The following is a 17,264-nucleotide window of genomic DNA, read 5'->3' on the forward strand; positions in this document are numbered from 1 at the left end:
TATTCTGGTCAAAATAATAAAGCAGATGACAGGTGCCTGCTGAATTATCTGTGAAGGACTCAAAGTAAGCAGGGTAATGTGGGGGAACAACTTCTTCCCACCGCAACATGCTAAGCAGCCGGGTCACTCCTTATGCTTGTAAAAGCGGAGCTGCAAAAAAGGTCCAGCAGCGTGTGATTTATACACAGTAGGATTAGTAAAAGAAAGTAAACAATAAAGCAAATGCATCATCTGGCCTTCCTCAAAGATTTTCCACAAAACAAGCTGTCTTAGAGCTTACACCATGGATTTAAAATATCTACTGCAGGAATGTAACCAGAGACCAACTGCAAAATAAAAACTCCATCAGTGTCTGATTACCTTTCATCACTCCCACATTTAAACATGTGTAAAATGAATACAACTTAATTCCATGGCCCAACACTTATCTCTTCATATCCAGATGTTTGCAGCTAAACCAAACCCCTGAGGATGATCTTGATAAGATGGGAGAGCCCATCTTCCTCATCCACACCTGGATCCACCCTCATATTTTGGCTTCAGTCTCTGCAGAAAGTTCACTGGCTGGGTCGCCGAATAACTCGGTGACCCAGTTATGCAACCGAGGGCTTGTGGAATTCCTGATGATGGCTGAGTTCCAGCTAAATTCTTCGCGGGTGCAAAATGTCACCGTTCACACACCCTGCATGCACACACATGGAAAAGCTGCCAATGTAACCCCTCTTCTCCTTTGCTAAATTGTGAGACTGGCCCACATAAGGAAAATCCCTCCAGTTTCTTTGAGTCATGTAATTTAAATCAAAGATTAACCTCCTGACCTCTTTTTCCTCCCAGAAAGGTATGTGACAATTTTCTCAAACAACCACAGTTTGGATAAAATACATGCACATAGGACCATACAATACAGTGGAGTACATTGTAGCAGCTAAGTCTGTAATTAAAGGCCAGCTGAGGGTCTTGTACACAAATCACCTAATTAGATTTGAATCATTGAATCCCCATTAAGGCTGGACTGGAGCTGCCATGTGGGAAATGGTTCCCAAGGTTCAATGGGGGTCTGCTGCTGATCCTGTGTCTTTAGGGGTGGTTGCATAACCAGATTAGGGTAGTTAGTTTTAGAGTCGAGGGTTGCTGAAGCCTGATTAGCTCTTTAGCTCTCAACTCCAGAAGCATGAAGCAGCCTCAGAAAAACAGAAATTCCTGAACAAGCTGAGTGTGAGGCCACCTGGGAGTGATCCCAGGGGCATTTATAGAGGCTGGACGAATATGGAATTCTGCTTAACACTTAAAATGTCTAAATGTGCAAAATGCCACAATATTACTGTTCTCTAAAGCTAAAATGCTAATATAAGATATGTATTTCTATAATTATTTGACCCAATATGTAAGTTATTTTATGTATATTCAATGACTAACCTTATAGACTGGTAAATCAAAGCTCCTGGAGCACCACCTACTGGTGAATCCTGTTTCTCTCACTCTAGAACCATGCAAAAAAAACAATAGAATTAAATTGAATTGAATATAAATACTATTCTATTGTGAATTCTGTTTTTCTCACTCTAGAACCAGGCAAAAAACAAGGTAAAAACAAGCATCTGATAATGGTTTATAACTCACCAACAGTCACCAAAGTTTATTTCAAGCCATTAAAATAAACAGACTTCAATTGTATGAGGACATTCGTTGCTGCTTTGTAAGACATAATTTGACTGAAAGTGCATCATGTTTCTGGTTGTGTACATGTTTGAGTAAGTTTGAGCAACAAAAGCAGCACAAACAGATTAACATCTTTCAGATAGTTTAAAGAAAGATGTTGCCTGTAATGGTGACCAGGACACAGGTCAGGTTCAAAATGAAGAACACACAGGATATTGTAGCTCTGCACTTTTTTCTGTATCTTCATTCTACCAGCATGATTAAAACATCAGTATTTCTGAGCGTGAGTCCCTAAGTGGTATTTTAGGTGTGCGCTCTGCAGAAATCCCTTGCCACAGATGTTACATCGGTGTGGCCTCTCTCCTGTGTGGCTCCTCATGTGCTTCCTCAGGTGTCCACTGTGAGTGAAACCTTTGCAACAGAAACTGCAGCAGTAAGGTTTTTCACCTGTGTGAATCCTCATGTGTATCTTTAAATCTCCTTTCCGGGTGCACTCCTTCCCACAAACATGGCAGCGATGCAGTTTCACCCCAGCGTGGCTAGCCATGTGTTCAGTCAGAGCAGTCGTGCTGCTGCAGTTTTTACCACATATGTGGCAGCACTTTGATGCTCTGTGTGACTGAAGGTGCAGATTAAGGCTCTCATTGGACTCCAAGGTTTCGCCACACACTGCACAGGTGACACCTGCTTTCTTTGAATGCACTTGGAAAGCATGCTTTATTAAGAGAGGGCTGGAGGAAAAGGATTTATTGCACAAACAGCAATGATAGTCAGATGAGTTTAGGTGAGATACCTCAGAGGATTCTCTGAAGGTGTTAAAGGAAGTCTTACTTTGCTCTGTCTGTGTTTTATCTGATGTAAAACTAACAACAGGTCTTTTGCTTTCCCTTCCATCTTGGAGCAGAGTTTGTGTAGTTGGAGTTGAAGCATGGAGTAAGTTAAACTGGACATGTTTAGATTCCTGCATCTCCTGAAACTGCACCACCTCCTTATATTCATCATTTTGAGTCTGTGATTGTGAAGACACTTTTGTAACCTTCTGCTCTGGTTTCTCCCAGACAGAATAATTAAGCGTGTGCAAAGCATCTGCACCCTCAAACTCTCCTCCCGTCTCTTCTCCCTCTTGTTGCTGAATAGCCCAGTGTCCATGATCTTCCTCTTTAATACGGCAAGGCTCTGGGTTCCCCTGATGGACACTGAAGACTGGCTGTTCACAGTGGTGCTGCTCCGGAGGAGTTTCCTCTTTACAGTGTGATGATGGAGAAACATCTGGAAAAAAAGGGAATGCATATATTTATGTTTATGAATTGCATCAACAATCAAGCTGATCAACGTGCTGCTTTTTACAGTCATTCAACGTCACACAGGAGAAGGTGACATCTTCTGTTCAATATATTGTCCAGAGTGCAAAGTCATTTCCTTCATCGTGTATGTGGAACAAGATGCTTTGTGAGGAAATGATTAACCAGCCTGGTTTGATGTAATTGAAAGTGAACTGTTCGTCAGCGACAAGTGGTAAAAATAACTATAAACAGACCTGTTTTGTGGGTCGACACAGGCTCTGACAGCAGACCTCTGAGCCGCTCGATCTCCTGCTTCGAACTACTCGCTTCTTCTTCATATTTCGCTATCGTGCTTTCAAAAAATTGAAATATTTCCTCTGCAGCAGCTGTCAGTCGCTCTTCAACAAAAGCCCGTAGAAAAAGCGGGGAAGACATTCTTTCACCATTAAGGTGGGCGTGAATTACGCCAGCAGGAAGAGAGCGGCTCTGGTGACGTTAGCTGACATGCTACGGAAGTGAGAACGGGCAAGAGGCAGAGCCGAAGAAGGTTGTGAGCGCCGACAGTCAGTCGGGTGCTGCCCCCTACAGGACATTAGTTGAACTACGCCATGACTCGGAGAAAAACCCCAGCACATATTGCATGTATGCGTAATCTCCACTAGAGGGAGACAAATAATTCAACATATAACTGTCCAGTTTTCGAAATTGTAGTTCTATTCATCACCCCCAGCTGCTCTTTACTCTTCTTATCTGGTTTAGTGCCCTGTACAGACAAAGTTATTATAGTAGGCGACTTTAACATTCAAGTGGATGCAGGGCTCTCAAGTTTTCAAGTTTGCTTGATATTTTGCCTCTGAACAGATGGATCATGGCCATAAATGTGTTCAGTGGAAAGGTGGAATCTCTTCTTAAAACTGATGCTCCAGGACCAGAGACAAGAGAAAGTTGTGTTTTTTCTATGTCCCAGCCTGGTCTCATTCCATACTGTGAACTAGTCACATAATTAGTTTGATTGCCGTTACTAGGCAATCAAACCGATTTCAGCCATTCAGCTATCTAAATGTCCATCTCAAGTTTTTTTCAAAAAAAAATATAATTTTTAAAATATTAAGCAATTTATTCGTAATTTTAAACATGGGAGTCTATGGAAGAGTCTTCAAAACCACCTTCAACTTTGACATGTAACTAGTTCCACATGTTCTGCTGCAGGTGAAGAAAAGCCAAAAAGCTATAGGTACTGCACCAGCCACCAGGGAGGAATCCAAAGGGTTAAAGGTACCAAATAGATCACCTGGAAATGGGTACCTCGTGAAGCCAAGCGCTTAGTGACCACGCTCTTTGCCATGGGGCCCAGCCTGGCTCAACACAAAAAAGATGTGTTTGTACTATTGTAGGCCCACCACCTGCAAGAGGGGCTGTATAGGGGTCGGATACATTGTTCTGTGGGTGGTAATTGAAAGCACCTCTAAATTGGAGGCCATAGTCCGAAGCCAGAAAAGGGTGAGATGCTCTCTCAGAGTGATAGAAGTGATAGAAATCACTTCCTGTTGTGTTTGTGCTTTGGACAATGACAGTAATGCAGATCTTCAAGCAGTTTTTTAGCTCAGCACAGCATGAAAACAAGAGCTTAACTCAATCAATCTGCTGATATTGGTTGATGCTGCACAAGCTGATATTTGTGTATCACTGTATGTGTGTTAAATGAATTCTTTAGATTGTTTGGGACATTGGTGTCACATCCATTCATTACTTATATGACTTAATCAGGAAATTTATGCACATCATGATTTTGTGCTGTGTTATGATGATGGTATGATGGTAATCTTGTCCATTCTGGGTGTTGGTTTTCCTACTTCATGGACAGATCATTGTAAGAAAAACTTACAACGACAAACTAACATTAACTAGAAAAGGGCATTTCCTGAAGAAAATGGAAGTTTGATTGCTGCAGCTGAAGCATTGCTTTGAACGCTGATGTGAAGGATTGCTGGAGAACCTGCAATCTGAATTTAATTTGTTGAAACATGGTTAAGACTTCAATGTTAAATGGCTTTTGAATAAACTTATAAACATAAACTTACTTATAAACAGTTCATTTTTTATTACAGCAATAAAATGTATCACGTTATAACGAGAAAGCGTGTTATGTTATATAACGAGATAAGTATTGACGTTGTAACGAGATAATATGTCGTTATAACGTGATAGCATTTGGCGTTATAACGAGATAGTGATTAGTATGCTGATGATACGCTGCGCCAAAAAACCTAAGAGGGTGAAGAACAATAGTTTGATTGCCTAGCAGCACTCAAACTAACAAACTACAATTGCCTAGCAACGGCAATCAAACTACAACAAACTAATTATATGCCCAATTTTTCTGAGTATTTCACAAGATAAATTGGTGATTTCTGACTTTGACAGTCAAATTGAGCTAAAGAGTTTTTGGAGCCAGCTCCTGCCAGCCTCCACTTCCGCATCACGGCTCCGGAGGTTGCCACTTGGTTCACAAATTGTAGTATTTCCGTGATCTCAGACCCTTGTGCGCATGTGCGTGTTACTTCCTGGCGTCTAACGTTGCCGTGGAGTGGGCTCCTTCAGTCCTCTCTGCTATCTTTGGTGCAGCACACAGCGCAGCACGGTGCGACAGGGCGCCCCAGTGAAGTCAGCCAGGGACCCAGCAGACATGTCGGAAAGTGGGAGTCAAGAAGCCGCCGGGGCCCCGAACGGCAGCGACAGCCCGAAAAAACTGGCAGCCAGACTTCCCGTTGGCAACCAAGTGACCGTGGTGCTGGGGGCTCAATGGGGGGACGAGGGGAAAGGAAAAGTTGTGGATCTCTTGGCACAAGACGCGGATATGGTGTGCAGATGTCAGGTAGGTTAGCGCTTCTCTCCACGCTGCATTCACTTGTTAGGATATTCACGAGAAACACCGCAGGTAAATGTCACTAGCTAAAACATCCTGCTGTTAGGTGTCACGACGCGTTCAGGTTGCATCTGTTGATCCGCAATTACGAGCACCCAACCGGGAAGACGCGTTCATGACAGCACCTGGCTTATAATCGGCAAAGTGGGAGTTTCTGACAGCAGCGATGTCCACAAAAATGCAGACATGTCCACGTTGTGTTGACACAATCAGTGAAAACTACACCAATAATAGCAGTTCTAGATCTTATCTGTCATGAGATGTTTATAGGCGTTGCACACTGTTTTGTGTCTGTTTCAGTATGGACAACAAACACAGACTATCAGGTGTGTTTAGAGTTAACCACCTTGCCCCCTCCCCTTTTTTCCCATTCTGTCGACATTGCGTGAATGCAGCATTAGTTCCAGTAAGCTAACGACTCTTTGCTAGCTAACACACATCTCACTCTGTTAGTGTCGCTCTCAGTGTTCTGCTAATGTCACCTTGAATTCCTGCTAGCTGCTTAGCTTCTCGGATACCTTTATTGCTGTAATGAATTGTATCCTGTCGTGTGCACATGACAGGATAGCTGGACGTATCTTCGGCTAACTGAAGTGACCAGGTGCATCGCTTCAGAGTGGGCGTACATGGCCACCTTCAGTGCGCTAAAGATACACAGTTAACCGTGCTAGTTGAAGGTCTCTGCTGATGTTGGCTGAAAGTCGAGTTTCCACATATTCTGGCTGACATGATAGGCTTTTTCATGGCAGTATTATTAAATGATGTCTTCTCCTGTGGGGAGTTCTTAAGGCACACTGAGCTGCTCTCTAGTTTTTGCTTAAACTGCTGTAGTACACGTTAGTTTGTTCCATCCTGTTTCACACAGGCTGAGAGGGGCATTTGTGCAAAACTAAGACATGCATTGTAGTTACAGGTGCAGGTGTCTCTTTCTTGCCAGAGCCAAACTAACATCAGTACTTACAGGGTGTGTACAGTGGCTCCTCCTGTGCAGGTGCTGTGAAGGGTATTCCTCTAGCTATAAACCTCCTCTTCTTATTTGTCTGTATCTGGTCTTGGTCACTGTGTTGACTCAGTGGCTCAGCATCTGACACTTTAGGTTGGGATTGCATCCACTTTAGCTTCCTCATGCATACAAGCAGGCTTGAGACTATTTAACCAAAGAGAAAACCTGAAGTCTGGCCAGCCTGCAGAAATTAAGACATAATTGATGTGTAATGAGTGACACTGCATTAAGTTAACAGGATGTAAAATGACTAAAAAAACCCTCATAACCTGTCCTGGCCTTGTTATTGTAAAGATAACAAAACATTTTGAAGAAGCCCAAATGAGTTCAGTTTGACTGTGTGTTACCACAACAGGGTGGATTACTTCCTATTTTTTGTTGTGTAGACACATCTCAGATCTCCCTTTAGCAGACTTATGTTGACACATTGCCTGCTGTACAGTCAGTGTGTTGTGAGAAGTCAGAATTGTTTTCATGTGTTTCAACCTGTTTGCCACAAATTAGGTTGTCTTTATGTTATTGCAAAAACAGCAGTACAGTATAGTATAGTATAGTTAATGTGAATTGGAAGCAACTGGGAAGCACAGATAAGGAAGGAAGAAACGTCCCAGTTGAAACCAAAGTGGAGACACTGTGACTGTAAATACATGTAAATCAAAAGGATCATTACAGCTCAGCTGGTGTTCACTCATCATTTGGCTTAAACCACTGCTGAGCCCATTTACTGCCTCACAAATCAGCTAGAGTGACTGCAGTGTTTTCACTCAAGTTTAACTAAAGAAAAAATCCAAACATAAAGACACACATTACAAATCATATCATTACACAGAAGCAACCAAACATGAGCTGTGCCTAGTTACAATATGGTATAAAAATGTAAGAAATGTGATTTATACATCTGAGTACAGTATTTTCTGTAAAACTGTAACACATTTAGGTAACAGTAAGCAAAACCTCTCAGTCTCCTTATACAGCCAGTGTTGATAGTCAGAATAATTTAGAGAACTATTAATTGTCTCTGTTGATAACAAGTTGACATAACAAGGATTCTCCCAAGATTACTTGTTCTCACAGTCCTATCGAGGCTGGCGAGTGTAAAAATAAATCTTTTTCTGGCAGGAGGACCCCTCTCTCTATACGTTATGGTATGTCCATGAATGTTTGTTAATGGCTGCTTGCTGATGTGTGCGAGCGAGCAGTGAAGGGCTAGAGCAGATAGTGTTGATCTTTTTATAAAACAGGCTTTGCCAGCAGTCCTGCTTGGTGTTACTTACATCTCAGACCTGTAGGATCCTAGAAGTCACAGTTACAGTGTAAGGAGTGGGCATGTGATACAGAACATATCTCCGGAGGCTGATCGCAAGTCTGCCTGTAATTATTTTGTAAAGTGATGCTTCCATTTCATTAAACACTGCAGCTGTGCATATTTTCATCTGTGTGCTAAATCTGGAGTTAAATTTAGTCATAGCAAGTCGGTACAAATTGTAGGTGTTTTATGTTACAGCTAATGATCACTGTAGTATGAAAAGAGACAAACACTACATGGTTTACTAAAGAATGGTTTTACTGTGGCTGCACCACTTGTTGCCCTCCTAGCTTGTGTCCACCTAAAACTCAACTGGGGAAAACAGTGGAGTGAAGCATGGAGTTAAGGTGAGTGGGCTATGCTAAGGCAGGGAGCTATTGCTCTGAGACCCAGCTGCTACTCAAAAGGGCAGCTTCCTAACTTTAAAAACAAGTCAAGTATTTGGTTTAGTCTCAATTAAAGATCTTTGTGTTTCTGAGTGCTAGCTGGACCAAATCAAATTGAGCATGTCGCCTTGGCCCTTGGGAGAATATGATAAGATATCCTCTGACTACATTCGTTCTACATTTGGAATATTAAATTGAAAGGAAGCATACTCGAGGCATCCTCAAGGGCCGTGAAAACAAGCTAGTCAAGTTTAATGGATTTCATTCCTGATATTCTGAAAGGTTTAGTGATGTTTGTACTGCAGCTTTAGCTTTCTCTAGTCATAATGAAGAACACATTATTATTTCAGTCATGTCTACTGCATGCAAAATCATTGCATTGGACTCTGCTGCTAACGACTTATGAGCCCTTTCACTGGATGATTTGGTAAACAAAGATTGTATGGATAAGATCTCCTAAGACTTAAAAGGGTTTATTGAAGTGGGTCCAACCCACCCACTTCACAGCACACTGCATAGACAACAGAGCTCATTTTTCAAACAGACTCATTCAGCTCCGCAAAGAACGGTTCAGGAAATCATTCCTACCTTTTGCAATGACACTTTACAACAGCTCACCTTTGTGTAGCAGACACGTCAGCACTGCTGTTTATATTAACATTACCATTACCACCTGCGCACCCAAATCTATCTATCTATCTATCTATCTATCTATCTATCTATCTATCTATCTATCTATCTATCTATCTATCTGTCTATCTGTCTATCTATCTATCTATCTATCTATCTATCTATCTATCTTGAAAGGGTCAGATGTGAATTGTTTGTCAATTGATATCAAACATGAATGATTGACATTGACATTGCTATACAAGGGAAAATGACATTATATATTATATAAATACTCCACAACATCTCAGAAATGTAGTCTACAATACCACATACCGGTACATCAAGCAGTAACTAAATCTAATAGTTATAGAAAAAAGTAACTGATTACTGCTTGAGTACAATGTTGTTTTTTTAACTGTGTGCCCCTGAGTTATCTGCATTTTAATATCAAACAGTGTTTGCAATATCAGGGGTGAACTTAAGACCCTCAAAGTATTCAGAAGGCAGTTTCTGAACTCAGCACGACTGCAGCTCAGACACAATGTGTTATAGAGAACTTGTGAGAATTAACTGACACTTGGCAGAACAGAGTTTATATTAAACTGCAGCTTTTGACACTTTAAAAGGACAAAAAGTTTTTGTTTTCACACGGAAGACTCACTTTGGTGAAATGTTAGGTTTAGTTTGTGCAGGAGCAGACACTTCAGTTTGAACTATAATTTGCTGACAAAAGGAACAGGATGTATGGCTCATGGTTACTGATCATAGCACAAAAATCCAAAATGTCAGACAGACTGTCTGTGCCTTTTATTTCTTTGTGCCCTTTTCATTAAAATGTCATCATCATCAAAGATTCATCAAACAAAATCATTGAGTATAGCTGCCTGCTGCAGCCAAGAAAATATGCCTAGAAAGTAATTACTAGACTTTACCTAAAGATGGAGGAACCGTTTGTGACGTCTCCCGTAAATTCAGAGTGATTTTGAAGCCAAAAAGGGTAACCTGTGTGTGGAGGTCAGACGGGAGGTGTCCATAAGACAGACAGCTAACAACAATGTGGCAGAATCTACCTCCCATGGAAAGCTGTCATCACACTGATTGTCCAAATGTTACACCCTAATACGGTTGTTATAAAGATGGAGGGTCTGTGGAAACTGACACATGTTTTTTGGCAGCCTCAAGAGGCCAGTCAAGGAACTGTAGTTATCTCATTTTGTACTGCTGTATCTAATAACTAAGACATTCCCAGCTGGGCTAGTAAACCATGTGACACCAACCCAGGGAAGTGTTAGGCTGTGTTAATCCTGGGTCAGGTGCAGAGTCACAGGTCATCAGCTTAGGTTATTCTCAGGTCCTTTTTATACATCAACCAGCAATGCTGTAACTGCTGCATAGTATTTCTCTTGTTATGTCCATTAATTGTGTCTGGAAAATCACTGAGGATTATTTGTTTCACAAGGACGTCCTCTTTAATCTCAGCAGTGCTCAGACCACAGGACAGCAGTAGAAGAATCAAAAGTTCATTTTCTAATAATGGGAATGAGAGCCTGATCATGAGACCATAAGGCCGAGAGCTCTTTGGTTCTGTGGGGGGATGGGGCGGATCATAAAAGTAGTATCTAAAAAGGAGAGGCATCCGCCCCCGTTCTGTTACCCTTCTCCACCTTCAGGGTACTGCTGTGGCCAGGAATAACTCCATGTGGTCAAAGCACATGCTGAGCTTGATTTATGTCCACAGGCCTCAGCGTTAGGAACACATCCTGGTCTCAGGACACACAGAGTTGAATCGGCACCTCAGGTATTAAGCAGTGACGCAAACTGCAGTGACAAGGACAGATTTGCACTTAATTTACTGTCACAGAATAAAAGGGAAATAATACTGTACTTGTTTGTCTCTTTGTTATAATCCCATCCTTAACTTGATGTAAATGCAGAGCAAAGCAGGTCAGAGTGCAGTGTTCTGGTCCAAGAACTCCAGCGCTCATGGATGAACCCCTTACAAGCAGCCTTCAGCCTTCTCCTGTCTGAAAACCTTATTTCTCACTTGACCCAGAGCTTGTTTGGATGAAGTTGTATAAAGATTTTTACTTAAGTGTTGTGACTTTTCATTGAATGAACTTTAAAAGTGACAACAGTGTTGGAAACTGGCCTTACAGACCTCCTGCCGCTCATCTGTACCTGAGACTGGCAGCTGAAGGCCATATGAGCTGCTAACACACTCAGAGCTAGGTCTGTGGGTAACATAGGCTTCCAGTATGGCCAAGTTATAGGTCTCAGTTTGTGTGGTTGGCCTGGATCAGCCTAAGGCCATGCGTCTGTAGGCTGCAATGGTTACACTAAGCATCAAACAAGTCTGGTCTATGGAGGATTTCCTGTTTGGCTGTGATGCATTACTCCTGTTGCCTAGCAACTATGACAGCTGCAGTTGATATGCTGGTTGTGACTGATAAAGCAAGTTGAATTCTTGGCTACCATGGCTAAGATGGACAACAACAACTTTTGCTCGTATTTCAGTGTGTTTGCAAATTGTGGCACTTTTGTTGTGGTGCTGTCATATAATCAGTCCTCAGTCGCAATAGATTCACAAATAAATTGTTGTATCCTCCAGATACATGCCCTGCTTATTGCTTCAAGGCAGGCCAGCAATGAGTTATAGATTTGTGTTTTGTTTGTATCTTGAGTCCTGACAGGACATGTTGGTGGTTTGGCTGCCAGAGCTAAAGAGATCATTTGAATGTTTATCCTACAATTAGTTTTTTTTTGTCCCTCCTTACATTTGTCAGTAAGTTTACACAGTCCTGAGCAGGAGTCTCTAAGCAACACCACAAAGTAACAAACAGACAGTGGACAGAGCTTCATGTACAATGCTTGTTTCTACTTGCCAAACTATTCAGCCTGCCTCCCTGATCCTCAAATCAAAGTTGTGCAGCCTTTATTATGCTCTGTGTGTTTCTGTTTGGCTCGCCTCAATGCTCTCTGTTTCTCTTCGGCAGGGCGGCAACAATGCGGGACACACAGTAGTGGTCGACTCAGTGGAATACGACTTTCACCTCCTTCCCAGTGGCATCATCAACCCCAAGGTCACCGCCTTCATTGGTGTGTAGAACCCACAGAAACGCACTCACACATACAGTTATGCACAGTTCCAAGGCTGTCCTTCCTGGCTTTTTTTTCTCAGTGAATTGATTGAGATCCCTTTTAGCCGAGTGCTTGTCATCATTGTTACAGCCTCCATTTTGACTACTGCTACAGTGTGTGTGATCAGCTTGAATCAGAGCCAGACTGCAGGCTACATCACAGCCACTCATCTGCAATAACTTCATTAGCTAATGGGGTCTTACTGTTGCTTTAAGTCTTCCAACCCTCCACGCTTCTGCACATTAATGTGTACAATCTGTATGATCTGTCAGTATCTAATCACATTTCTTATTTCATATATATGATTATTACTGTATGTACTATATCTCTACGTTTCCTCAGTAAACTAAAATCTGTTAGTGTGTTCCTCTGTAGACATGATAAGAAGACAGCTCATGCATGGTTGATCTTTATCACTATGGGCCATTAAAAGCTGTGTCACTATTATTTCAGCAACATGGAAATATGAAGCTTGAGCATCTCTATCTTGATGAGGACCATGCATTTGGGTTTCTATGTGATGCAGTTTTAGGGGCTTTGCATACATCTTGAAATGTTAATGCATTTCATGTTCACATCATACATCAGGATGATGCCAGACACCAGCCAGCCACATGTTTGGGCCCCTGTTGCACAGAATACTGCAGATACACATTTCTCAGCAAGGCATTGTTTAGTTTTCACAGTTCCCCAGCATAAGCCTGTTTCTGTTCATTCAACCATGTCGGTGTCGTTCTTGTGAACAAATTCCCTGTTCTAAAGCTGCAAATGGTTTTATGTCTCTTCATTTCCATACTGTGAAAGTAAGTCTGTTGCTTTGTGGCCAATTTCCACATTTATTACATTTAATTTAGTCAAAGTAATTACTTCACATCCTCCACTTAATGCAACCCAATTAAAAGCTACTTTCAGCCAGCTGTTTGAGTACTCCTGTGAGCCACTCGGCTTAACACAGGCGTACTTCCCTTAGCTTCACAGCCAGGCTGCTTTTACATTATCCAGATAATTTTGGGGGGTTTTGAAGCATCTTCAGGTACATGAAGAAATTTACTTCTGCTGTGTTGGCAGACTGTGACAAAGACAGAATGTTGGAGTATAGAAACAGTCAGTCTACCTATGACCATGCAGTGCTACTACAAAGTGATCTGAGCAAAAAACAGTGGCTCCAGGGAGACAATCAACAAGTTAATCATTGTTCTTTAGTGGTAAGAACATGAAGCCAATAACTAAATGTTAGGATAACAGATTTGTCAGTGTCCATGGGTCAGTATTTAACTCACTTGCTTAAGTGTTTCCCTAAGTTGGTGCTTTGTAGAGGCCGGCTGTGGTAACAGTACCATAGTTACAGTAACAGTGTGGTGGACATACACAGTATAGTGCTGGAAAGACAGGCTTGGAATTTGATCAGGGTTATTCATTAATATAAGCCTGGATTGGCCTTGATATAGATGCATAGAGCTGTTCAGGGCGTCTCTGTTAACACAGACTACAGCCTCCAAAATACACAATATATCAATATTTAAATACTATCTAAGAAAATATGTTCACAATTCATACATCCATGCCTGTCTTAGCTTTGTTTTTCTAAGGTGTCACCAGCCCAAAAGTTGTGTAAATTGTGTTGACACAGACTGAGTGTGGTTCTATTTAGTATTTACGTTATTTCTGTTTTATCCTAAGGCAACGGTGTAGTGATCCATCTTCCAGGCCTGTTTGAAGAGGCAGAAAAAAATGAACGGAAAGGAAAAGGTGAGTGACAATCTTTGTTTAAAAAAACACAAATAAGCCTCTGCTTTAATATTCACTGTGGAGACTCATAAGTGTCCTTATGTGTGTAGGCCTGAAAGACTGGGAGAAAAGGTTGATCATCTCAGACAGAGCACACATTGGTAAGTCCTCCTAGGTCTGCCCCTGGACTTTTTTTTTATTTTAATCTGTGTGTGAAAGTTTGAATGTAAGCATGGAGAAATGTGCGTGCATGTCTGTGAGCCCTTCTTTCTCTTGAGGTGTGTGAGAGTGTGTGTCCCCTCTCTCCCTCCTTTCGCAGTGTTTGACTTCCACCAAGCGGTCGATGGCGTTCAAGAACAGCAGAGGCAAGAGCAAGCAGGCAAGAAGTAAGAAACCTGCTGCTTAAAAATGGCTGGCTGCGTGCACGCACACACACAGATTACAAATGTCAAAAGGGAGAGACAGATCGATGTTCTCAGATGTTATGAGTCATCCAATATATCACCCAGAATTTCTTTTGTGTTACGATTAACTGTTCAGTATATGTGCAAACAAAGCTCAAGGTCAAGGCTCGCGTTCAGATTTATGGTATTGTTGTAAGCAGTGAGTCATACTGAATTTTACTCTGTGTCCTTCCTTCCTGCTGCCCAATATGCACACAAACATTCTGATGACATTACTAAATGCCATGTAACCTAATAACCTGTGAACCACACCTTTGTGCCTGAACACAGCACATTGTATCTTCACTGTACTAAACAATAGCTACTCATCACCAAACAATAAACAAACACACATTGAGACAGGATGGTGGAGCCCATAGACTGAATATAAAGATGCACTAACCCTCAGTGGCATCACCCATAGGTTTCCTGAAGAGCAGGTTTGTAGCTCTGTCTGGGAGGCTTCGACCTCAACCATCTTGGCAGAGACTGAGTCTGCATAATTTCCAGCTAATCCAGTGTTGAGGTGGGCAGCGGTCTGAGCCCAAGGCTGTGATCTGATAAGGCACCCAGCTGTCAGTCAAAGCAGCCACACCCTTATTTATGAATGACTTTTATAATTGTTCGGTCGGACGGTTGTTGATTATGGTCATGTGGGCAAATGACCTTTGAGGGAAAACAAACCTTTTAATTATTTGCACATGCATTTAAATTTACTTTCCACACATATGTAACTGTCCACAGTAACGTACATGAGTATTTTTTCTCATCACCGCACTGCCCAGATGTGTCCTCTGAGAGGTCAGAGTGCAGACGGACAGACAGACAGCCCTGGAGCAGGTGGATTTTTTTAAACAGCAGGCAGAGTATATGAGGGCTTCCAGGACAAAATCCAGGTCTTCATGAGTTTGTTTGTTTTTTTTACCCCACATATTTATGTTTTTTTTTTTTACTCATTCATTATTCACCCAGTCAACCATATTGACATATGTGAGGAATGTGGAGCTGAGCCTGAAGAGCATTCAGAGCACTAAGCTGCAGGCAGACCCACTGTATTCCCATTCTAAGCCGAGTGGTCTTTAGCAGCTCAGCAGCCAAAGCCTCCACCCTCTCTGCCAGCTCCACTGTGCAGTTTTCATGCAGTTTTTCCACATTGTCCCAACATTTTGCAAAGGAGTAAATATTAGAAAAACTATATGCTGTCTGATCCTGTTCCACAGCTGTCAAACACATGTTGGCTTTACAGTCATGCACTTGGTGACTGGATACTGCATGTTTTACTGTGGCTGGTGCTAATGATGAAACTCAATAACTACAGAGGAATTTTGTCTATTTTGGTTCTGTAGTTTGCATGTTGGCAAAAAAACTTTCTGCTGCCGCAGGCCTTCCTTTTAATGGGCCGAGTTTATCAGAGGTACACGTCTACAAGTCGGTGTATGTAAATGTCACATATAAAGGGATTATACTGTCAGTAACAGCTGACTGAGTAGTGTGACTGTGTTTGTAGAAATGCAGATAAGAATGCATTGACCACATTGAACATCTGTTTTTTTCTCACTTAACAGATAAAGATAAGTGAGCAGCAGCAGATTATTCAGATATAGTTAACAGTAGTTTTACCCATCTATAATCTATCATCAGACATGGCAGGTCTGATGTAAATTCTGCATGTTCCTCTTCAGCTAAAAAGCTCTATAGTTCTATAACTTCTGTGAGCTGTGTGGATGTCATATGAATTTTGAAACTGTTGAAAGGTACATTGTATATTCGGATCACATGTTATTTTTTTATATATATATATATATTTCCCTCCTTTCTCTCTTGGCCCTGTCCAGCCTCGGGACGACAAAAAAGGGTATTGGTCCAGTGTATTCTGCCAAGGCAGCACGCAGCGGGCTGAGGATATGTGATTTGCTGGCAGACTTCACTCAGTTCTCCGAAAGGTCTGTTCATTCAGGATTTCATCACTGGGAGTTTCAATGTGATGTGTGTGTGTAATATATTTACGCAGCGAATTATTCATTATTTAAAGTCTGTTAGTCTTTCTTGCCATTCCTACCTCTAGAGCCCAACCCTACGCAGGTGTTCAAACCCTAAACCCCTCAGGCAGTGAGACCTATGAGACCAGTGCACATTCTGCTGAACAATTCACAGAGCTGCATGTTTTCAGAGGGTTGATGCCGCTCTGACTGTAGCCAAATGTTTTTCCTGTGTTTCTGCTCCTCCCATCAAATATCTCAGATAGTATTTAGAATCACAACTGAGGTAATGCAGGTAATGGGTCAAACCTGCTCACTGTTGCTTCTTTCAGGTATAAAGTATTGGCCCAGCAGTACAAGGCAATGTACCCAACTCTCGAGATCGACATAGAGGGAGAGCTTGTCAAATTAAAGGTAACTAAAACGAAAACCTTTCTGGAATCATTTAATTCTCCTTCTCTGCAGTAACCGTTTGTACTTCTAGGACTACGTGGAGCGGATCAAACCCATGGTGAGAGACGGTGTGCACTACATGTATGAGGCTCTTCACGGGCCTCCCAAGAAAATCTTGGTAGAAGGAGCCAACGCAGCGCTGCTGGACATTGACTTTGGTAAGTAAATAACTATGTGCGTGTGTGTGCATGTGCACTGTATTTAAGCGTGCCTTACTTTTTTTTTGTTTGGTGCTAACCTGTGCTATCGAAATGAATGTGAAAACTCCATGCAGTGATGTTGCTTAAGCTTTGCTCTTTACAAAAGCCTCCTCGGAACTCAGACTAACGACGCTGGTAAGTTTAACTG

The 17,264-nt window shown here is 41.9% G+C and overlaps 2 protein-coding genes across 2 annotated transcripts; one reads left to right on the forward strand and one right to left on the reverse strand.

Annotated features, from left to right (window-relative positions):
• Nucleotides 1-1,724: 1,724 nt before the first annotated feature.
• On the reverse strand, nt 1,725-3,454 carry LOC114446866 (zinc finger protein 239-like). The gene is made up of 2 exons (XM_028422727.1): nt 3,197-3,454; nt 1,725-2,928 (listed from the first exon to the last, which is right to left on the reverse strand). The coding sequence occupies exons 1-2, from the start codon at nt 3,375-3,377 to the stop codon at nt 1,928-1,930; spliced, it is 1,182 nt and encodes a 393-aa protein (XP_028278528.1). The 5' UTR covers nt 3,378-3,454; the 3' UTR covers nt 1,725-1,927.
• A 2,050-nt stretch (nt 3,455-5,504) lies between these two features.
• Nucleotides 5,505-17,082, forward strand: LOC114447643 (adenylosuccinate synthetase isozyme 2-like). The gene is made up of 8 exons (XM_028424031.1): nt 5,505-5,817; nt 12,169-12,271; nt 13,994-14,062; nt 14,152-14,202; nt 14,361-14,427; nt 16,320-16,427; nt 16,796-16,877; nt 16,948-17,082. The coding sequence occupies exons 1-8, from the start codon at nt 5,629-5,631 to the stop codon at nt 17,080-17,082; spliced, it is 804 nt and encodes a 267-aa protein (XP_028279832.1). The 5' UTR covers nt 5,505-5,628.
• Nucleotides 17,083-17,264: the final 182 nt, after the last annotated feature.

Source organism: Parambassis ranga, chromosome 15 (genome assembly GCF_900634625.1).
Source record: "Parambassis ranga chromosome 15, fParRan2.1, whole genome shotgun sequence".
Taxonomy (NCBI): Eukaryota; Metazoa; Chordata; class Actinopteri; family Ambassidae; genus Parambassis; species Parambassis ranga.

Coding starts and splice junctions, on each gene's coding strand:
- LOC114446866 (XM_028422727.1), bottom strand. CDS start 3,377: ATGTCTTCCCCGCTTTTTCTACGGGCTTTTGTTGAAGAGCGACTGACA. Junction 2,929..3,196: donor TGTGTCGACCCACAAAACAG/GTCTGTTTATAG, acceptor CTTTTTTTCCAG/ATGTTTCTCCATCATCACAC.
- LOC114447643 (XM_028424031.1), top strand. CDS start 5,629: ATGTCGGAAAGTGGGAGTCAAGAAGCCGCCGGGGCCCCGAACGGCAGC. Junction 5,818..12,168: donor ATATGGTGTGCAGATGTCAG/GTAGGTTAGCGC, acceptor TCTCTTCGGCAG/GGCGGCAACAATGCGGGACA. Junction 16,878..16,947: donor GAGAGCTTGTCAAATTAAAG/GTAACTAAAACG, acceptor TTGTACTTCTAG/GACTACGTGGAGCGGATCAA.